Source organism: Quercus lobata, chromosome 7 (genome assembly GCF_001633185.2).
Source record: "Quercus lobata isolate SW786 chromosome 7, ValleyOak3.0 Primary Assembly, whole genome shotgun sequence".
In the NCBI taxonomy this organism is placed as follows: Eukaryota; Viridiplantae; Streptophyta; class Magnoliopsida; order Fagales; family Fagaceae; genus Quercus; species Quercus lobata.
In genome coordinates, this window is record NC_044910.1 from 39493670 (window position 1) to 39518055 (window position 24386).

The 24386-nt window shown below is 32.2% G+C and overlaps 1 protein-coding gene across 1 annotated transcript; it reads left to right on the forward strand.

Annotated features, from left to right (window-relative positions):
* Positions 1-387: 387 nt before the first annotated feature.
* LOC115951274 (GDSL esterase/lipase At5g03610-like) lies at positions 388-16253 on the forward strand. The gene is made up of 5 exons (XM_031068459.1): positions 388-584; positions 687-902; positions 10711-10982; positions 14772-15078; positions 15713-16253. The coding sequence occupies exons 1-5, from the start codon at positions 524-526 to the stop codon at positions 15925-15927; spliced, it is 1071 nt and encodes a 356-aa protein (XP_030924319.1). The 5' UTR covers positions 388-523; the 3' UTR covers positions 15928-16253.
* Positions 16254-24386: the final 8133 nt, after the last annotated feature.

Consider the following 24386-nt stretch of genomic DNA (forward strand, 5'->3'; position numbering starts at 1 on the left):
AAATTCTTTGAGTACAACTTTATATAAAATAAAAATAACAAAAAAAAGAAGAATAAATAATCCTAATTATTCTTTTGAAAACCAATAACTATATTATGGATTTCGGGAATGAGGTTTTGTTATTACGACAAATTGCAACAAAAACATGAGGTTGTGTTATGTTGTGTCCTTGACCACACATTTTATGTGAAATTTCTAGAAAAAGTTTATCTCAAAAAACAATTATATAAGACCATATTTCAAAACACGTGGAACTTATGTATATAAGATTCAATTATATCAAGACAGTCTCGTAAGATACAATTTTTTTTTACGGTGTTCATTGTCCCTAGTTCAACTTATGAAATTTGGTCCCCACTTGTTGAAGAGCCAATCAGCCAAGCTTGATCTTGATACTTTTTTTGACGGTGTTCATTGTCCCTAGTTGAACTACCATATATAGAAGTATCAATACTCAATAGTATCTCATCCTCCACCAACATTTCCGTTCTAGCAAAGTTTTGCTTTGTCCAAAGTTTCAAAAATGGACGCACAAAAGCTCCTCTTCACTGTTCTCTGCTTTTTCCTCTTATTCCTTCTCTCAGGTTTCCAATACTATACATAAAGTTAGCTGCTTCTTTAATATTTTCCATAAAAACCAAACATTTCTAATGCATGCATGTGTGTGATTAATTTAATTATTGCAGGGGAACCAGTCGTACAAGCACGTTTAGCTCATCACCACCACCACCGTCTCTTTAATTTTCGTCCATCAAAGCTCTTTGTCTTTGGAGATTCATATGCTGACACTGGTAACAACAAGAAATCTGAAGCTAACTCTTGGAAATACCCTTATGGAATCACTTTTCCTGGAAAACCAGCTGGTCGTTACTCAGATGGCCGTGTCCTCACCGATTTCCTTGGTGTGTCCCTTTCTCTCTCTCTCTCTCTCTCTCTCTCTAATGATTTGCTTCTTTTTTTATTCTTTTTTTTTTTTTTGAGAAATTTATTCTTTTTTCTTTTTTTAATCTTTAGCTCACTTTTTGGTACAGTGGATTTGCTTTTCATTGTGTATGGTCATAAATGGTGGGTTCCCTCTTCTCTGCTAGCTTGCCACAAACACAATGCCGCTTTTCTTTATTTATAATACTAGGAGCTGTTTAGTAAGAGATTTTGAGCAATAATTTTCAATTTTTTAATAATATTACACATATTTTTACATATTTTTTTATTTATATATATTTTAAAAAAATATAAACAACGTTATTAGAACAATGTTACTAAACAGGCCCTAAATGTCTATGTGTGATTCTCTCTTTCACCTGTAAATTTTGCATTATTGGATCAATTTTTTAAAACTTTTTTCCTTTTCTCTTTCTATCTTGTCAGATCATTAGCATCATATAATAGCTATGATAAACTCCAATCCTCCTTCGCACAATCACTCCTCTCTTCACGTTGCCCCTATCTATTTCTCTCTTGTTTTCTCATGGCTCAAATGCAAAACCTTCTTTATGAGAAAAAAAAAAAAAAAATCGTGGAATGGCAATGTTGAGATGTGGCTTGAGAGTCCTGAAGATGTGAAAGTCATACAAATACAAAAACTACCATGGAATATGTATGGATTTTTTATCCCCAAAAAAAAAAAAAAAAAAGTACTCCACAAACCCTAAACGTAAAATCATTGTAGCAACTTCTTATCTCTCAAAACAGGATGGTCAAGTTGGAGTCATTGCGTTGTGTTAAGCTAGTAGTTTTTCTATTTAGGAGTCCTTATTTTTCAATTTTTATGAAAAGTTGTATTTCTGGTATAAAGTTGTAATTATGGTATTTTGCGTAATTTCCACCATATTTGATGTTTACTGTGCGAGAGTGGAGGTTAATTAATTTTTTGTGGTTCATGTTTGAATAAAAGAGAAGTAGGCGGGTTTAGTTTTGTTGTTTCTTTTCCTTTCCTCCAATTCTTATCTTTAATATAATTCTTTTATTTATTACTTGAGAAATCAAAAGGCATATATTACACCTTTATCCAAAGCTTTTTTATGTTCTTGACATCATACTTTTAAGAATTGTTAGTTTTGATTTATAACTATTAGATTTTTCCAATGAGAATCTTCACTTGGAAATATTGAATTGCATATTTTAAGTTTGAAGTTACAAAATTAGGTAAGGTTGATAGATAAATTTAAAAGAAAAGATAAAAATCAAATTATAGAAAGATGCGCAGTGGGTATTGGAATTTTTTATTTTCAAGGCTTACATGAATTAGATTGGCTTTTTTTGGTGAAGGTGTTTTGAAATTCTTTTATGTATTATCATAGAAGATTGACTTTTTAACGAGAAAGTATATTGCTTTGGTTTGTGATAAACGAGTTTCCATAACTTAAGGGTAGTTTTTGGTTTTCTTTTTATGTTATAATATGTTCATGAACTTTGAGGTTTGTAAGATTTTTTTTGAAGTTTGTGAAAAATTTTGAATTATACTTTTTATTTTCCTCCTGTTATCATTAGAAGAAAAAGTTCACTAAGAGGGATGAATTGCACCTCTATAGATTTGAATTTGATTTAAATTATGAAATATATAATTTATCAGTAACTCCTCTTTTATTGCTAAATATGATCATGAATCGAGTTATGATTAATTGACTGATGATCAATGTGATTGACCAAGAATTTAAATTTATTTTTTTCTCAATTAAAAAATATAAGTGCTGCTTTCTCTCTAAAAAAAAATGGTTAATTCAATTTAATTTCTAGACAGTTTTCTACTAATATAGATTGTACTTAAAATTGTAAAATATTTAGTAATGTATAGATCCTATGAAGTTAAATATGCAACTATTATGTGCCTCCCTTAAAAGTAATATATGGACTTAACTAAAGTTTTACATCCTTCTAAAAAAAAACTAAATTTTTTTGAGGCCTTGCCGAAATCATAGGTTGCTATATAGTGATTTCGCCACCACCGACCTACATGCAAAGTATTTTTTTTTTTTTTTTTTTTACAATCTATATGCACTTAATTTGTCTTTCAAATAATATTTATTGTTTGTTGTTTGCAGCATATATTGTTTGGGTTAAATAGTTGAACAATGTTAAAATAACAAGACTTGTAAGATTAAAAAGAAAATTGATTATGAATGAACAAGGATTTCTCTATTAGGAGTGACAATGCTTAGAGTTACAAACAATTTAATGGTATAGGTAGAATTAGAAAGACAGATCTACAATGTTTTGATTTGAAAGTAAGTCCATAAAATAAATAAATAAATAAATAAATATATATATATATATATATATTTGGCTTTTAAATAATACTATTTAAAAACTTTTAATGAACAATGTTTTTGGAGTGATTATATTTATATAAGATTACAATTATTTAATCGTTCTTTAGTCATTCAACAACATTAGTTATATTTTTAGACTAATATATGTTCATTGAGTTGATGTTACACCAACTTATGTCCTTAATCTTATTGGGGCATTTTGACTAAAAAATATAATATATACATACATGTAGCATGATTTTTGCTTTCAATTATATAATAATAATAATAATAATAATAATAATAATAATAATAATAATTCATTTAGCTATTATTAACTAGTAATTTTCTAATTATTAACTACTATACGCTAACTTCTAACTACCAAAACCCACAATTGAAATATTAATCTGTATGAGATACGACTTCCAAAGATTAATATCTTAGCTATTATATATTATACGCTGGCTTTAATAAATAAATAAAAATAAATAAAAAAAATAAAAAAAAGAAGCATTTCTCTCTCTCCCCCCAAAACAAATGGATTATAATAAGAATTAGCTAGACAAGGCTAAGACTACACCACCTAAGACTACACCACCTCTTTCCAGCAATAAATGTTAAATTTGAATAATTTTTCATGCATATACACACACATGTAGCGTGTAACACACAAGATTTAGGACACGTTTGGTAGACTGTAATAGACACTGTAATATAATAGATATTCCTATGGCATAACTATTCGGTTATTTGGTTATATTTTTATTACAATAAATAGTTATTCCTTATGAATAGCTATTCTTCAAAATGAGGAATAACTATTATTTATTAAAAGTACTGAATATTTATTCATTCACTTTATGTAATAACTTTTTAAAAAAATTTCCTAGAACGCCATTAGTTGCCACATCTTCAAAAGGAAAGTGTAGGGTCACGATTATTGAACGACTCAAGAATGACATTGGGCTCGTATGTAAATGGCCCTAACAATGTAATTTGTTGAGAGTGGGATTGAAAGGCAGAACCTTGGTCACCGGTCAGCGGTTTAGTCGTGGTTTTTATGGAGGCTTTTACATGGGTGGACTTGGCTCGACTAGTTAAGCACTTCATTGGAATGGGTTGCAGGATTTAGGTCTCGGATTACGTCCGAGGAGCATAGTATCCTTCCCCTTCTCCCCTTCCTTGGATTTTTCTCCACCTTCCACCCCCCTTTTCCTTTTGCTCTCTCTCCCCCTTTTATACTAGTGTTCACTTCCCTTTTAGTGTCCACGTGTAAGTTTCACTTTCTGGGATGCAGACCTGTCCTATCAATCCATACCTAGAGTGGTTGGGAGGTGGTTGGAAAAGTTAAATAGCATGGTTTGGAGTATGGGCCTGTCAGATGTAGGATTCTGTACTACGATGTTGACAGCTTTATCCTTGTCCTGCTCCTGTACTGAGTTTGTCCTTTTCTTCAGGCGCTTTGTGAGGTGCTGAGCATAAGATTGTCCTCGGCCATATCCTTGGGCCTTTTTTGGGCTTTTATTATGCGTCCTCGGCAATAACTCTCCTCGGCTTAGGCCTTGGGCCCTAATGTAGAGTGGGCCTGGGTCACGAATCCTTTGGCCCCACAATAGCCCCTCAAAATCCTGCTGCCCGACTTTTTAGTTGGGGAGGAGGGTTTTGGTGATGTTGGGCCCACATCATGGCTTGCTCAAATTCTGTACTTTATTGATGTTGGTGTTTTTCCATTTGCTTGGGAGATGTGCCGAATTAAGAGGCGTCCCTTTAGTTTTACTCACACGGTGTCCTTGACGTTTCAGTGCTCGAGGCGCGCCTTTACAAGGATCTTCAAATCTTATGTTTACAGATGGTGTTGGAAATCGAGCCAAAACCGTCTTGTCCGTAGCATTCCTTGGAAACCTACATAAATTAAATGCCACCAACTTGCCCTTTATATAAGTAGGATAGGAGGTTATTCCCCTTACATATAAACCCTTCGGCTCCTTCAAATTCATAATCCTTCAGCCATAATCACAGTCTCCATATCCAGTGCAACCCACCCTCAATGCAATATGTTTGAGGCACGGGTGGGGGTGAAGGAACTATACCCGCCACAGAGTCACTGGATCCTTCCAAGACTCAAGGTGGTGCGGTCTGGATAGGGGAGACACAGACTCAAGATAATCTTCCGTTTTGACAAGATGGGGATGGTACCCCTGCCTCTTTCAGTCAAAATCCGAAGCAGGTACTAGTCGCATCAGATTCTTGGTGCGTCAGAAGTAAGGTTCTCCGCCATCAGCGCCATCTGCTCTATCGCAGGCGTGGCTAACATGGAGGCTCACCAGCTTCCTATGTGGCCATCGGCGAGCACCCCGCTCCCTGCACCTTTTCTTCAAAGGTGCTAGCTCCATGTTAGGTTCTTTTGCTGCCTTAGTTATGGGCATGTAAAAGTATTGAGGAATGATTTCCGTAAACAACGTTCTGGAACTGCTACATCTCTCTTTTCTGCGCCTCTTCTTCTGTTTTTTTTTTTTTTTTACTTCCTTGTATCTTTTCTTTTTGCTTATGTAGTTAGTTTTCAGTATGAGCTTATTCAAGCTCTTTCATTGTACGCTGTACTATTTCTTTGTCTTAATAAGAGATGGATCTGTTTCCTTCTAAATACTTTTTTTTTCCGCAGCAATTACTTTGTGAATGGGGTACTACATGTGTATTTTCTTTTAATGATACTTAGAGCAGAAAATCTTGAAACAAAAAGCTACTAATTTGAACTTATCGACATTATCAAGTATAATAATGCTAACTCACAGTAGATTAAACTTATGAGACTAACCGGGATAACAGCTGAGTGCTCCGTAATGCATGTAAGGCAACCGTCCGAGAACGATAAACTCAAAATAAACCATCCGAGAGGGTTGCCGAGTAGTGAGGGACTTTGGCCGTGTTTTTGATAACACCTGACCCTATCACAATCGCATCAGTTCCCTTGATATTGAGGATCCGAGGGTAGACTGGGGATTCCATTCAGTCTAGGGATTAACCCAACTATTAATGGGTAACTCCTCTTCGGGGTAGATTCTAAGGGCCATATAACATCCAGGTTGTGTCCAAAACTTGTATTTTTTCTCTTAAGTAGTTGGTTTCCCTATAGGCTTGAGTCCGAGGACCATACAAGGCCTTGGTTCTGTCCAAAACTTGTGTCTTTTCTGTTAAGTAGTTGGTTTTCCCATAGGCTTGAGTCCGAGGACCATACAAAGCCTTGGTTCTGTCCAAAACTTGTGTTTTTTCTCTTAAGTAGTTGGTTTCCCCATAGGCTTGAGTCCGAGGACCATACAAAGCCTTGGTTCTGTCCAAAACTTGTATTTTTTCTCTTAAGTAGTTGGTTTCCCCATAGGCTTGAGTCCGAGGACCATACAAGGCCTTGGTTCTGTCCAAAACTTGTATCTTTTCTGTTAAGTAGTTGGTTTCCCCATAGGCTTGAGTCCGAGGACCATACAAGGCCTTGGTTCTGCCCAAAACTTGTATTTTTTCTCTTAAGTAGTTGGTTTTCCCATAGGCTTGAGTCCGAGGACCATACAAGGCCTTGGTTCTGTCCAAAACTTGTGTCTTTTCTGTTAAGTAGTTGGTTTCCCCATAGGCTTGAGTCCGAGGACCATACAAGGCCTTGGTTCTGTCCAAAACTTGTATTTTTTCTCTTAAGTAGTTGGTTTCCCCATAGGCTTGAGTTCGAGGACCATACAAGGCCTTGGTTTTGTCCAAAACTTGTGTCTTTTCTGTTAAGTAGTTGGTTTCCCCATAGGCTTGAGTCCGAGGACCATATAGGGCCTTGGTTTTGTCCAAAACTTGTATCTTTTCTGTTAAGTAGTTGGTTTCCTCATAGGCTTGAGTTCGAGGACCATACAGGGCCTTGGTTCTGTCCAAAACTTGTATCTTTTCTGTTAAGTAGTTGGTTGGTTTCCCCATAGGCTTGAGTCCGAGGACCATACAAGGCCTTGGTTCTGTCCAAAACTTGTATCTTTTCTGTTAAGTAGTTGGTTTCCCCATAGGCTTGAGTCCGAGGACCATACAAGGCCTTGGTTCTGTCCAAAACTTGTATCTTTTCTGTTAGCTTGATGTTGGAGAGCTCTAGAGCTACCTGTGCCATTGATACTGCAAGGCGTAGCCCCTAGCGGAAGTTTATGTCGGAACGACAACAGCGTGCTGTTGGAAATGAAGGAGCTTTCGCTGGCCCTTGCTTGACAGAGACTTGACTCCACCGCCACCTGTGCCAACTTGCAAGCCTCCTCACAGACGGCACCAATTGTAGGGTCACGATTATTGAACGACCCAAGAATGACATTGGGCTCGTATGTAAATGGCCCTAACAATGTAATTTGTAGAGAGTGGGATTGAAAGGCAGAACCTTGGTCACCGGTCAGCGGTGTAGTCGTGGTTTTTATGGAGGCTTTTACATGGGTGGACTTGGCTAGACTAGTTAAGCACTCCATTGGAATGGGTTGCAGGATTTAGGTCCTCAGATTACGTCCGAGGAGCATAGTATCCTTCCCCTTCTCCCCTTCCTTGGATTTTTCTCCACCTTCCGCCCCCCTTTTCCTTTTCCTCTCTCTCCCCCTTTTATACTAGTGTTCACTTCCCTTTTAGTGTCCACATGTAAGTTTCACTTTCTGGGATGCAAACCTGTCCTGCCAATACATACCTAGAATGGTTAGGGGGTGGTTGGAAAAGTTAAATAGCATGGTTTGGAGTATGGGCCTGTTAGATGCAGGATTCTGTACTACGATGTTGGCAGCTTTATCCCTTGTCCTGCCCCTGTACTGAGTTTGTCATTTTCTTCAGGCGCTTTGTGAGGTGCCGAGCATAAGATTGTCATCGGCCATATCCTTGGGCCTTTTTTGGGCTTTCATTATGCGTCCTTAGCAATAGCTCTTCTCGGCTTAGGCCTTGGGCCCTAATGTAGAGTGGGCCTGGGCCACGAATCCTCTGGCCCCACAGAAAAAAAATAAATTTTCCTTATTGTTAATTATTAGTTCTATTTTGAACACCCTAAAATAAGTGTATTTTAGGAAATTTGACTTAAAAATGATTTAATTACACTTTCTTTTTGTACTCTACTAAATTGTGGATGCATATTTAGAATTCTATTCCTAAATGGTCACCAAACTAATGAATAGTAATACTTGTTACATTCCAACTTAATGTATTCCTTGTAATATTTATTCCTATTTCCATGTAATAATCATTACAGTATACCAAACGTGCTCTTAAACTTTGAGTTTAAACTTAAACTTGGTATGGTGAAACTCACTCAAGTTTCAGTGTCTTATTCCATACTTTCAAGGACAAAAATTAAATTCTCATGTGAGTCTCTCTCTACTTCAAATTTTTAAATGTTTAGTAATTTAGATTGCTCTTAATTATTGAATTGAGATTTCTATTTAAACATGATTTCAATTATTGTTTTGGATAGTTTTTAACTATTAAATTCAAGGGTTTTCCATTTAAATATATGTGATTAATTGAGCCTTAAAGTTCAATGTATTATTGAAAATCATTTTATATATATATATATATATATATATTTAGGTACCTCTACCATCTTCCATTCAATTATATATATATATATATATATATGTGCATTTTATGATACCTTAGTCTCACATAATATGCATTCATTATGTAACTTAAAAGTAAAATATTCATTTATTTTTATTATTTATTTTAATTAAATTAATACAAAAATTATTTACATATGATTTTTTATTAAACCGTGCATCACACGGACATAATGCTAGTCATTGTTAGTTCATAAAGACTACAAATAAACTCATTTTCACACTCTATTACACAACTTGCTTAAAAATTAATTGAGTTATGAAAAAAAAAAGTTGGTATGTATGTATAAAAAGTAATGTGTCCTTAGATTTATTATTATTAATTTTAATGTTATTTTAACAAGTTTAGATATGCAAGATTTATTATCATCTTCTTCACAACTATTGTGTTCATTTTATAATAATTGTTTTTTATCATTAAGTTAAGATACTAATTGGTATTTTTGGTGTAGGCAGAGTTTTAACACCAGATTTCTTTTTTGACAACTAAAATCTTTACTAGTTGAGCTAACTGAAACCCACCACAACTACTGAGTTGATGAAGTGATATAATTAGTATTAATAAAAATAGTGTCAGTAATGGACGGATAAGAATAAATTACTCTTATCATAATTTGTCAAATAAACCGTTATAAACAAAAAATTATGAAAAATTTTGTATACCTACTCAAATTTTATTGTTTATCACCTTTTGTTTTGAGGCTTATAGTTACTCTACTACCACAATCTTTATTAAAACTATTTTTCATAACTATTCTACGTGAAAAATTATTATCAACCCAATGTCACTTTTACATTTAACTTCCTATACTTCTCACATACACGTTAAAATTGTTTTAATGTTGAAACTCCTTTTGTCCATCAACCTGACACTGTCTTCCTCTTTTTGTTTTTTAAATACTTTCTTCTTTTTTTAGGTTGAACTGTCTCAATCACCCAAAAAATATATATCACTGTCTTTACTTTGTCTCCTTCTCCTAGTCATTAACATTGAATAGCCTCTGATGATTCATCAAAAAAAAAAAAAAAGAATAGCCTCTGATGAATGATGACCACAAACAAAAATCATCTGTTCTCAACAAATTTGTACTTTTACTTGTTTCCATAAAAATTACTTGTCAAGAACTAACTAATTAGACATTTAAAAGGGACGATTCATGTGAGTTAAAGAATAGTAGAGGTGGATTCATCATTTGCTTATATCATCATTAAAGAAAATTTGAAAGTCCCCCTTTTCCTTTCCTTAAATTACTTTTTCTTTTCTAGATTACTTTTTAAAATTACTTTAATTAGTACTTTATTTTTTTGAGAAATTACTTTAATTAGTACTTCTACTCTACGAACTTTTTGTCCACTCTTTGTCAGTAAAAATCTATTCTCTATTCCCCATAACAAAAGATGTCGGTTGGGATTGATCATCAGGTAACTTTTAATTATAATTAAAAAAAATTAAGCACATGTTACTTATTGATAAATGTTGCAGTTGATAATATTGTAGCAGTTGATAATTATAGTGTATATATAAGTATATAACCATCCTTATTATGATAGTGACTTTTTTCTTGTAGTGCATAAGGTTCAGCCGTTCAAGTAACATATTGCATGATTTGACTATTTCTTTTGGCAAGTGTTATTGCTAGAGTAGGACTTTTTAGGGGGTTGGTGTTTCAAAAATACCTGATGCTTCGAGTACAACATTATTGAGTTTTCAATGAAAGCTTCACACGCTTTGAATTCTCTGATAGTGACATAAATTAAGTGGCATTTACATTTTTCTTTCAATGGGATGAAAATTGAACATATGATCTGACTACTTCAATTTTAGCTAGGCATCCCTGATCTTGTGCTTAATTGTAACCATGCAGCTAAGTTCATAGGTTTGAAGTCTCCAATTCCATACAGATTGAGGGAATATGGGGTCAATGACTTGAAATATGGCATGAACTTTGCTTTTGGAGGCACTGGTGTGTTCAATACGTTGGTTTCAGACCCAAACATGACCACCCAGATTGATTTCTTCCAAGAACTCATCAAAACTAATGCGTTCAACGCTACGGACGTAGAGTCCTCTGTGGCACTCGTCACCTTATCTGGTAATGATTATGGTGCTTACGAGGTTAGGAATGGGACTGCTCAGGTGAGAACTATACACACATATACATTATACATATATAGTAATACAACAAATTACCATATTTTTTACAAATTAGAACTAAGGGAAAGTACTGAAAAAATATATATAATTGATTAGTGTATAATTGATTAGCACTAGGGTTGTAACACTCTCATCATAAACTGACCTTGCCATATAACTTATCCATTGCAGTCACAATGTTATTTGTAGATACATAAAAAATTTCACAACTTACTAAAATGGTTAGTTGTGATTAAAACAATATAACATTTACATAAGTTTACCTCTAATAGTCTAACACCATTTTAATTATTGTATATCAATTAAAATATGTTATTTCAATAATTATGAAAAAAAAAATTGTTTAATCATAAATCAAGGTGGTTGAATTCAATTATTTTAATAAGAACATTTTGCACGCGGATGATGTCAAATAGGGTTTGAGATTCAGCATTGGGTGCAATTGAAACCAAGGGTTGATATTAAAGGATAAAATTTTAAATTTTATCAGTTATTAAAAAATTAAAAACCATTTAGTCTAAGGATTGAGAAAAAATATTAAAATTTTAACTTATAATCTTATCCCTTAGTTTCAAATGCAGCCTCTCTTAATAGGATTAGGATCTCTAGCTAGGGTTACATTATATAATTTTCATGAATTTAAAATTTTTTATAATGTCACCTTATTTAAAATTCAAATTTCATTTCATAAAAACTAATTTTAATCGATACCGTAACCCTTTATTGGATCTATTAACCACTACATCTTTATTGCTAAAAATAAATAAAAAACTATCATTTCAAAGAACTATCATTTTCTCTTCTCAACAGTCCACTGCCTTGTGTTGTGCACCCTGAATTCTGAATCATGTGAATAAGTGTCCCCACCGTCATGACTTATACGTACGTACCCCTCCAACATATATCGGACATCAGGAACAGAGAAATGTTTGTATTTCATGTGGGAAAGTGACCACTCCTGCAAATATAGGACACCATGCATTCTACCCCCATCTCCCAACTCCCAAAGTACGGTGAATTTTGGATTACGTGGAAAGAAATTATTGCAGTGACAGTGACGTGTCTGTTTTTCACACGAGATTTATGATTGGTCCTAGACTCCTAGCTCTATCCAGTGATTATTTTTATGGGTCCGAAATTATCTACTTTACGAAAGGTTTTATAGAAAATTAAAAAAAATATCAAAAAGTGATTTATTTTTTTATTTTATCATAAATTTTATTTTAAAATGAATTGTTAATAAATACTTTAAAGATATATATTAGTAAATTTTTTTTAAAATTTTTTTTTACTATATCTAACTATTTTATACTGAAGATTAGACCATGCTTAACCCTTTTGGACGGTGTGATAATAAATTCTTAATGTGTTCTGACAATAGGTTGGAAAGAACATAAAATAAGTAAAATTTTAGATGTTATTGTTACAGTAAACCATAACATGAGTATATATAAAACTTTAACTTATTATATTGAGTTAATATGTCTAATATATTTCAAATAAAAATGTTTGATTTTTTTTTTAGCTTTACCCACACAAAAAGAGAAAAAAAAAAAGTGAAAAAGAGAAGAAACATGAAAGAAACTGTGCCAATAAATATGATTTTGACTCACACCTGGGCTTTCGTCCACTACAAGCAAAAATCAGGTGACAAATGATTGACAAAGGTTTTTAATTGTTGAAGTAATTTGAGTCATAATGTATACTGTATACAGTACAGCCAAAATGTTACATAAGAGTATCAGCATCCACTGAAGCAGAAAAATTCTATTTTCACACGCTAAAATAATTTAGTTTTGTTACTTTAATATAGCATTTGAAAATACACTTTACATCACATGTTTTATTTCCATGTTCTATTCATTTTTTTTTTCTCTCTCTTCTTCTCCATCTACCACTCTACCTTCTTGATTTCTACCAATTGATCTCCACAGCAAGGTTAGAGAGAGAGAGAGAGAACCGATATGCAGGGAGAGAAGGAAGAGGCGGGGTGAGAGAAGTCTTAAGAGAGAGGATTTGAATAAAAAAATTAATTTATCTTTTATTGTTTCAAATTTGGAATGGTACTCTTCATCTGTGTCAAATTTTTGGATATTTAGAACATCTTATATGAGTGGCTTTTTGCTGTTTAATGTGTCAAATTCAACCTAATGCTAGTGCTCTAATAAGGAAAGTTTGGCTCCAGTGTACTAGAAATTGACACGATTCAAACATTTGATAAAAATCAGATACATATTTACTGCTACTGCTAGTGCTCTAATAAGTAAAGCTTGGCTCAGTGTACTGGAGGCTGACCCCATTCAAATATGTGATGAAAATCGGATACATGTCCACTTTGAATAGGCTCAAATTCAAAATTCAATGCAATGGATCACTATAGACAAGCAGTGTCCATATAATAATATATGAAACCTGCAAAAAAAGACGGCAAAATTAAATTCTTTTAACTTACACGTTTCTTGTCGCCTTTGGGCTGGTTCTGTGAATTTCATAAGAATGGGCCCAGTGGATAAGTTAGGTGGATCTCTGTGGTTCAGGAAATCCTGGTCTCTGTCTTGTATCTGAACTCATCTCCTCCCCCCCCAACCCGCCGGGGCGCATTAAAAATTTAAATATTTAGTTATAAAAATAGAAGTTTTCTCCTAAATGTTTGAGTTAGTTGTCTAGTAGTTATAGAAATAAGGTAGTTTTTGTTTTCTTTAATTCTTTTTTATATATATTTAATATCAAATTAGACAATTTTTGTATACTCATTGGAGTTTAAAGATGATAAGTTCTCTTAAAAAATTATTTTGTGAATATATATATTTGAAAGTTGTTAATTTTATATACAATATATTTATAAATTATGAGATACTCTAATATCAAAATATTAATATTTATATTTGTGTATTACGTTTATGCATGTATAAGATGGTTTATCTTGACTCAAAACTAATATATTAATACCAAAATTTGGCCTCGAAACAAAAAATCCTAGTTTCGCCCCTAGTCACTGTAAAATATATACATATAAGTCATGTGTGACCCAATACTATTGGACTTATTTGGAGGGTCCATTGGCATCTTTTTATATCCGACAAATGAATTAAGTAAATGTTATCAGATATTGGGATCCACTGGTTTATGGGCTCCTTTCATGGACCATAGTTCTTAACGTGTCTCACACCCCTCCACCCTAAACATAAAAAGAAAAAAACAAAAAAAAAATTTTGGTTGAGGTTTTTTTGTTCAAACTTAAGATTCGATCATTATCTCATGCATAATGCAGGATTCCCATGATTACTAGTCCTTACACTATTTTTAATTTTTATTTCATATTTCCTTGTTTATTAACTTCATCTGATTTTAAAACTTCCTTTTACATCTATAAGATAGCTCAACAACATTGTGTCAACTAAAACTATGTCTTAAGCAGACTTTATATGACTAATTGTCTCTTAGATATTCCAATTTAGTTTATTCACATTTGAAGTAGGATAAGGTTTCGGTTTCTAATACCAAAAAAAGTAAACTCTTTATCGAATTTCACTTTAACGGGTCTCGTTGAGTAGATCAAATATATGAAAAATAATTTTAAAAAAAACTGCTCAAATATAAAATCTAATCAAACTTTATCAGATCTCTTATATATACACCTAAGTATTATCTCATCATTTGTTATTCCTTCATGGTTATTGTTTATTTTATCATGAAAATATATAAAAAGTATGGTTATTAAGACAATATTATGCTAGTACTGAGCTTGCTATCTCAATCCATCCATTGTAGGGTTTTCCATCCTTCATTACCTCAGTAGTCAAGCAACTTAAAGTCAACTTGAAACGCATTCATGGCTTGGGTGTAAAGAAAATTGCTGTGACAACTTTACAGCCTTTGGGATGTCTCCCTAGGAGCACAATCAAATCCTCATTCCAACAATGCAATGGAACAGAAAACTCACTTGTTAGCTTCCATAACCTTTTGTTGCAGCAAGCTGTGGCAAAGCTGAACAACGAAACCAAAGTTTCTACTTTCGTCATTCTCAATCTTTATGACTCGTTCATGTCCGTATTAAAGAACAAAGGAGACCAGACAGGTTATTATACATTTACTTTCATTTTCAAAATATATTTTTCATTGACGTATTTTCTTCCATTTCTGGAATATCAAGATCATCATTTCAATTGGGTTTGGTCCATTTTGGCGTTCTAAGCTCAATCTCTAATTTGTATAGACTAAAATGCTGTCCAAACTCCAAACTACCCCTAAAGATTTTATTTTAATTCAAACTTTTAAGGGTAAAAATGTAACAATTAAAAAAATAAGGGACTAAATCGTGATTGGAGCAAACAATGAGGTAAATTGTTTGTTCACAAAATATCATCTGTTAATTTAGTCAAAATTTTAACTGTTTCATTTTAATTCGAACTTTAAAGTGTCATTTTGAAAGTTTGTGGATAAAATAAAAAGTTTCGTTTTACCTCTTTTATATGAGGAAAGGAAAGAATTTTATGCATGGACTTAGAATTGAACATGATAATTTGTGGGCTTTCCAACTATCTTGGATGGTTCGTTTAGTTGGGCCTTTGTCCCAAGTTATAAAAACCCTTGACCCATGAGTGGCCATTCAGAGCCTTTTTTCGATTACTTTGGTTCACTTTAAGGAATCAAACAAATCGAACTCTAGTCTTGTACTAATAGAGCAATATCTTCATCTTCAATTTGTGCAGGAAGTACTAAGTTTGAGAACCCACTGAAACCATGTTGTGGTGGTATAAGCAGTGAATATTACTGTGGAAGTGTAGATGTGAATGGGACCAAGAAATACACACTATGTGATGACCCCGAATCAGCATTCTTTTGGGACTCAGCTCATCCTACACAACAAGGATGGAGTGCTGTGTATTCAGCTTTGCAAACCACTCTTAAACACCTTAATTACTAGACTTAACAAGAACGACGAGGTTTAAAAATTATTGTGGTGTAATTTGTTTGTTTTGTAATTTCCTAGTTTCTATTATGTCTTTATTTGTCTGTGAAGCCATTTTTGTTCAGTTGTAACTTGTAATATGGTTTGGGGGTAGATCATATGTAAGAATGAAATAAATAAATTTGCATAATCAGCATTAACATTGGATCAGTCCCATTTGTCCTAGGTGTAGTCGAGTCCACAATTCACGTTTTGCGGGATTGCCTTGGGCTGTTCAATATTGGCACTCACTTCTTGAGGTCCTTTATCAATCTGAATAGATGGTCCTTCCTATTCACACATTCTAAGAGGCTAAGAGCATCTCCAACAGACTAGTCAAATTTTTGTACTGTTTGGAGAATGAACAGTGACTTTTACCTTTATCTACCCATTTTTCAAATACATTTTCCAACAGACTCTCTATCTCATTTAAATATTATTTCTTCATTCATTATTTATTATTTTTTTAACTACTACACATCTTCCAACATTTTTTTATTCAACACCCAATTATTATAATAAAAAAAAAAATTTGAAGAATAAACAGTAGCTTATCAAACCTGATGAACTACTGTTCATTAGCAAAAAAAAATTTGATGGATGGAGAGGTTGTTAGAGCCCCTTTTTTTGCTCTCACTCTCTATTATAGAGAGTATTTTGCACCATTGGAGATGCTCTAATGCAGTAGCTGATGGACTAGCTAAAATGGGGAGCTTGCAACCAAACAGAATTTTTGTACACGAGTCTTGCCCGAGTTTTGTGTATGAAAAGTATCTTAGGGATGTTTGTCAAGTTGGCACTTTTAGAAAGTGCCCTGTGACAAATTATGTACTCTCCTAAAGTATCTGCTTGATTAAATAAAATTTCTTCTTTGTAAAAAAAATTAAAAAATAAAAATAAATTTGCATAACCCCAATATATATCGTCAAATTCCCAAATAGTTTAAAGAGAATATTCGAAAATTTAACTTAGGTATTCCTTCAAAATTTATAAAAGAGCTCCCTATCTCTATCGGCACTTATCATGTGTTTGGAAATTCGAAGGAAGAGGAGAGAGACTAAAGGGTATGTAGAGAAGCCGAAGAAGTAGAAGAGCTGGGAGGCAAATGGTTATCCATTTACTTATTTGGATGTTTTTAAAATTAAATAGGGGGAGAAAAATAAAAATATCTTCTCTCAAGTAATTTTTTTAAAAAAATAATAATAAAATGTGAGAGGATAGGTAATAATTATAATACATTATGCAAATCGAGAATTACACTTTATACCGCTCTTTTGTTTAATTTAAAGAAATATGTATAAATTGATATCATATAGGCAAAATTTGACAATTTTTTAAATACTCCATAATATAAGTGGAACCTCTCTCCTGCCCTTCCCCTCCAAACTCTCTTTCAAGAATTAAAAATGAGGGGTTTAAAGGGGTATCTTAGCCCTCCAAATCCCTTCTCATTTCCTTTAAAAATACATATCCAAACAATGTGGATTAAACACCCCATAATCTCTCTCTCTCACTCTATCCAATCTCACTGTTAATTTGTATCCATTTAATTTTGTTTTCCCCTCTCAGGCTAACCTCATTGATACTCAAACACGATGGTAGTTCACTTTTCCTAATAATTCACACTATTCCCAAAATTCTAATCCCTAATACTATTTAAAAGTAAAAGGTACATTTGACATGTTCTACATGATTATTATGATTGGAAATTGTAAACAGTAATAGGATTGAATATTATATACCTAACCACCTTGAATGAAGACCCTATTGTGGACTTGACCAGAAAGAGAATTTTGTTAATGAGAAATTAATTACGCTACAAGTACAATGCACATTGGTTACGGGACATTGATCTTCATGAACACAGGAATTTATCAATTCTAGTCCACCATCTAGGACAATGACTGACTATGGGCCTTGGCATTGCAAAACTGATATAGTCTTAAACAATTTATAATTTAATACGCTTCACATGGTATTACACCTTCTAGCATATGCAGAAAAGTGTCAAAATTCAAAAGTAGCTCGCTTTTGTTGATCAATTTATAGTTTAATAATTCATAAATAAATAAAAAAACAAATTAATAATTTGATCAAGGCATGGAATCTAAACAAATCAATTTTGTAATTGACTACTGTTTTCTACTTTACTTATATATCACTCTACAGTGATAAGCTATGTCACCCACCAATAATATTGTAGCTTCATTAATGAAAGATGGGAAAATGGTTGAACAAAATTTCATATAATTCTCATATTATCATTCAATGAGCAAGATGTATAAAATTGTTTTAGGCTCAAAACTCATCAATCTTCTGGGTTGTGAAACTTCACAACAATGTCAAATTCTCAATGTAGAATTGTAGATATTAAGACAATTTCTCCAGGAATTTTTTTATTATATATAAAGTTGAAATATAACTATTGTTTTGATAAACTGAAACGTTAATTATACACCGAATGATGACAGGTGCAATATATTTATTTAGCTATTTGATGGTCAAATTTCTTCCTTGTGTTGGCGAACTTTAAACGCCAGGAATGTACGTAGTGTAACTGTGCAAGACTATACACAAATTAGTTCTCAGAATCGAACCGGACCGGGAGGTCGGACCGTGAAAACCGAAAATCGAGATGAAAACCGGTTTTTTAAGCATAAAGAACCGGGCATATGTGGCAATTCCGTGAACCCCTAAAACCGGGGTTGGACCGCACGAACCAGTGGCAAGAACCGTGCGGTCTAACCCCTTAGCAATTTTTTTTTTAATAAAAACAACTTAACACAATTTTATTCTACTTAATTAAATTATCCATCTCTTACAAGGAAAAAAAATTATAATTAAAATCCTTTAAAGATATTCAACTTTACTTCAAAAATTAATCATAAATTTTAATATTTTCATGGATATTATTTTATTTTATTAACTTTCTTATTTAATTATTAAATATACGCTTGAAATTAAATTATTAAATTTCCCTCACATATATAGATATATTAGTCAATTTTGCTAGTTTTATAAATTTCATATCTATATTTAGGCTTTAATTAATTATGACGTTATCACGGTTCGACCCCGGTTCAACCTCAGTTCGACCTCAAAAATCTTGAACCTCTCCCTTTTACACTTCAATGAACGGTCTGGGTCTGAAAGCAACACAATCTGCATCCAAAACGTCTTTATTTTCAGCTTTGGACATTGTATATTGATTAGAGAGTAACATATTATTCAAAATTTTAAAAGATGTAATAATAGATATATTTTAAAATTTGTAATTGTTGAATAAATTCTATGGGTCATATAGACACATACCTTGATAGAACAATCACCTACTTCACGGATCTTGATATCGAGTTCAAATCTTTTGTCCCACTTTTCCTGCTCCACCTTATACTCTATCAATAAAAACTTAACACATGTTCACCTAATTAATTAATTACTACCATTATCCACTTTTTCTGCTCCACCTTATACTCCACCAATAAAAACTTAACATATGTTCATCTAATTAATTAATTACTACCATTAATTAATAATGGTAGTATTAATAAGTCAATAATGGTAGTATTTAATTAGTTAGGTGAACATATGGCAAGCTTTTATTGGTGGAGCATAAAGTAGAGCAGGAAAAGTGAGACAGAAGATTTGGACTGATAGATATCAACCCACTCTCAGATGAGTGATACCTAGGCTAAAAATACTCAACCACTAAGTTTAAATTATTCAACTACTGATTTTGACAACTCATATTAGGATCAGTTTAAATTTAAACTCACTTATCAGATAGCTAATATAGACAATACATGGGCCATGGGTTTTGGGTTGGGTTAAACTACTCAAACCTAGCCCAACTGCTAACAATAATTTAATCCAAATCATGAACTAAATTAATTTTAATAAAGATAATGATTTTTATATACTTTAACAACAGCTTGTAACATAAGAAGAGTAGAGAGATTTCTCTAAAAAAAAAGAAAAAAAAGAAGAAGAAGAGTAGAGAGAGATTGTGAAACTCATCCCACTAAATGGATAACAAAGTATTTTGTGGATTGCTCAGATGATCATGATTTTTGAACACTAATGCAACATTTAATGTCAATTTTCATTGAAAATTGGATCATATGTTTGTTCACAAACAGATTTTACTCATGGCAGCTTTATTAAATCATATTTTAACCTAGTCTAAGTTAATGTATGTAAAATCCAAAAATGGACTCATGTGTGGTGGTATTTTAATGTTATTTTAACAAGAACTCTAAATATGCAAAATTTATTATCACATTCTTTACAAATACTGAATTGATATAATGTAATTACTAATTAGTATTACTGAAAATAGTATTGGTTTTCATAAGGGAAAAAAAAAGACTTGGTAATTGGACTCATGTGTGAATGTCAGAGTAATATTACTCTTATCATAAATTGTCACATAAGCTATGATAAAAAATAAAATAAAATAAAAATTTTGTGAAATATTATGAAAAATTTTGTGTCTTAGAAAGAACAAATTTTGTGTAATATTTGTTATTGATGTTTGTCAAGTTGGCACTCTTAGAAAGTGCCCTGTAACAAATTATGTAGTCTCCTCAAGTGTCTATTTGATTAAATAAAGTGTCTGATGGACTAGCTAAAATGGGGAGCTTGCAACCAAACAGAATTTTTGTACACGAGTCTTGACCAAGTTTTGTGTATGAAAAGTATCTTAGGGATGTTTGTCAAGTTGGCACTTTTAGAAAGTGCCCTGTAACAAATTATGTACTCTTCTAAAGTGTCTGCTTAATTAAATAAAATTTCTTCTTTGTAAAAAAAATAAATTTACATAACCCCAATATATATAGTCAAATTCCCAAATAGTTTAAAGAGAAGATTCGAAAGTTTAACTCAGGTATTCCTTCAAAATTTACAAAAGAGCTCCCTATCTAATTGGCACTTATCATGTGTTTGGAAGTTAAGTTTGAAGGAAGAGGAGAGACTAAAGAGTATGGAGAGAAACCAAAGAAATAGAAGAGCTGAGAGGCAAATGGTTATCCATTTACTTATTTGGATGTTTTTAAAATTAAATAGAGGGAGAAAAATAAAAATCTCTTCCATTTGTTAATTTTTTTAAAAAAATAATAATAAAATGTGAGAGGATAAGTAATAATTATAATACATTATGTGAATCAAAAATTACACTTTATACCACTCTTTTGTTTAATTTAAAGAAATATGTATAAATTGATATTATAAAGGCAAAATTTGACAGCTTTTTAAATATAATATAAGTGGAACCTCTCTCCTGCCCTTTCCCTCCAAACTCTTTTTCAGGAATTAAAATTGAGGGGTTTAAAGGGGTATCTTACCCCCTCCAAATCCCTTCTCATTTCCTTTTAAAATATATATCCAAACAATGTGGATTAAACACCCCATAATCTCTCTCTCTCTCCAAACTCACTGTTAATTTGTACACATATAATTTTGTTTTTCCCTCTCAGGCTAACCTCATTGATACTCAAACAAAATGGTAGTTCACTTTTCCTAATAATTCACACTATTCCCAAATTCTAATCCCTAATACTATTTAAAAGTAAAAGGTACATTTGACATGTTCTACATGCTTATTATGACTCGAAATTGTAAACAGTAATAGGACTGAATATTATATACCCAACCACCTTGAATGAAGACCCTATTGTGGACTTGACCAGAAAGAGAATTTTATTAATGAGAAATTAATTATGCTACAAGTACTTGGTCGAAAAAAAAAAAAATTATGCTACAAGTACAATGCACATTGGTTACGGGACATTGATCTTCATGAACACAGGAATTTACCAATTCTAGCCCACCATCTGGGACAATGACTGACCATGGGCCTTGGCATTGCAAAACTGAATTAGTCTTAGAACAATTTATAATTTAATACGCTTCGCATGGTTATTACACCTTCATAGCATATGCAGAAAAGTGTCAAATTCAAAAGTAGCTCGCTTTTGTTGATCAATTAATAATTTAATAATTGACAAAAAAAATTAATAATTTAATCAAGGCATGGAATCTAAACAAATCAATTTTGTAATTTACTAATTTACTACTTTACTTATATATCACTCTACAGTTATAAGCTATGTCACCCACCAATAATATTGTAGCTTCAATTTTGAAAGAAGGGAAAATGGTTAAACAAAATATCATATAATTCTCATATTATCATTCAATGAACAAGATGTACAAAAATTGTTTGAGCCTCAAAATTCATCAAGGAATGTACGTAGTGTAACTGTGCAAAACGTCTATATTTTCAGGTTTTGACATTGTATAGAGATTAGAGAGTAACATATTATTTAAAATTTTAAAAGATGTAATAATAGATATATTTTTAAATTTGTAATTGATGAATAAATTCTATGGGTCATATAGACACATACCTTGGTAGAACAAATCACCTGCTTGACGGATCTTGCTCTTTGCTTACTTTACAAATTCCTCTTGATCTCTAGTGTACCTTCTTGTCACTAGAGAGGCTACTAAAGTCTCTTCCTAAATTCCACGCTCCAAATTCTAATGCATTGTTTGATGGTGTCTCTAAAGAGATGGTTTTTTGAGAGAGCACTCAGAAAATTATACTAATGTTTTTTTTCAGTTTGTGCAATATTCACTTTTAGTAAATTAATTATCTGATTGTTGTAGGATTATCCCAATATTCACTCTCAGTAAATTAGTGATTTGATGTTATAGGAGTATTTAAATACCAACAGAGATCAACCCATGAGTGATCCCTAAAAATACTCAACCGCTAAATTTAAATATTCAACTGCTGATTTTGACAACTAATATAAGGATCAATCAGTTTAAATTTAAATTAACTTATTAGATAGTCAATATAGACAATCCATGGGCAATGGGTTTTGGGTTAGGTCAAACGACTCAAACCTAGCCCAATTGCTAACAATAATTTAATCTAAATCATGAAATAAATTAATTTAATGAAGATGACGATTTTTATATACTTTAACAACAATTTGTAACATAAGAAGATCTTCTTATATGGATGACAAAGTATTTTGTGGAGTGCTCAGATGATCACGATCTTTGAACACTCATGCAAATTTAATGTCAATTTTCATTGAAAATTGGATCATATGTTTATTCACAACCAGATTTTCCTTGTGCAATTTTGACTGACTCTACTCTACTCTTCATCCAAACCGACCATAATAAGCCGATACTTTGGTTAGCATGGCTACATAGTACATAGCAAAAATTATCATCTTTTATATATATATATATATATATATATATCTTTTTCTTTTTCTTTTTTATCTTTTTTATATTGAGAAATATTGTCTTTCTTTGAAACTTGTCTAGTTTATGTCATTTATATATATAAATTGCAAGTATGTTAGGACATATGTGGAAATTGTTAGAGACATATGTTATGTAAATTGGCTAATCCTTTGACAAAACGCACTTTACTTGTAATTAGATAGATATAGGGTGAATTTAATACTTCAAGAAACAAGAGTTCAAGTTTAGTATTAAAGTCATGAAAATCTATCTAAGAAACAAGTGAAGAAGTGTTGTTCATTAATGTTGAAGCTCGACAGAAGCTGTATCTGTCGAGAATTATGAAATTAGAAGTTTCAAATCTAATTTCACGCATATCTATTTGTATTTGTGTAGGGTTTCTTTTTTCACAACCCTAAACATATATAAGGATTATTTTAAGGGCCATCACAAATGATGCAACTCGATGCAAAGTGATTATATATGCATATTATGACTGGAGACAATTTGCCCTAGTTCGTCTTTCTCTCTGTAAAAGCTACTGCGTCTTTGCGCTAAGGGTTTTGTAAATCAATTTATAGCCTACCACCAATATAAATCATATAAAAAAATTTATTAATAAAATGAATATTTAAATGTGTAAGTAATCTCATGACAGCATTAGCAAGACCATGCATTTGTTGCCAGGGAATAATATGCCACACAAACACAGGAGGCACTATGCCACTATCTCTTATAAGAAGCAACTCATAAACACAATATTCAAAACTTTGGAAAGAAACAACTGACAAATAGTCTAAGTATTTTTGTTTATCTACTCTTGATGGCCCCCAATTTTGATTATGCTAGCTTTTTGGAAATTGTTGAGGAGATCATTTGCAGCAACATATATTTGTGTCAGATGCATCTAATTTCCTTAAGATACATCTTAAGTACATGCAAATAATAGTAGTTTGAAAGAGTGTCTATTTGAAAGGAATCAAACGAAATGCCTATATATTTTAGTTTCAACTATCTCTATAGACAATTAAAACCAAATTTCATAAACTCTTTGGATACATCTTAAGACAGACATACAATCAATTTAAAAAACACCAAATGTTGGGTTGAAAGTAATACACAATTATTCAAAGCAGTGCTATTAGGTTCAGCCAAGCCACTATCTATGG

Excerpts from the sequence above, each read along its gene's own strand:
- LOC115951274 (XM_031068459.1), top strand. The coding sequence starts at position 524 with ATGGACGCACAAAAGCTCCTCTTCACTGTTCTCTGCTTTTTCCTCTTA. Across the intron at positions 10,983-14,771 it reads TTAGGAATGGGACTGCTCAG|GGTTTTCCATCCTTCATTAC; the intron begins GTGAGAACTATA and ends CATCCATTGTAG. Across the intron at positions 15,079-15,712 it reads GAACAAAGGAGACCAGACAG|GAAGTACTAAGTTTGAGAAC; the intron begins GTTATTATACAT and ends CAATTTGTGCAG.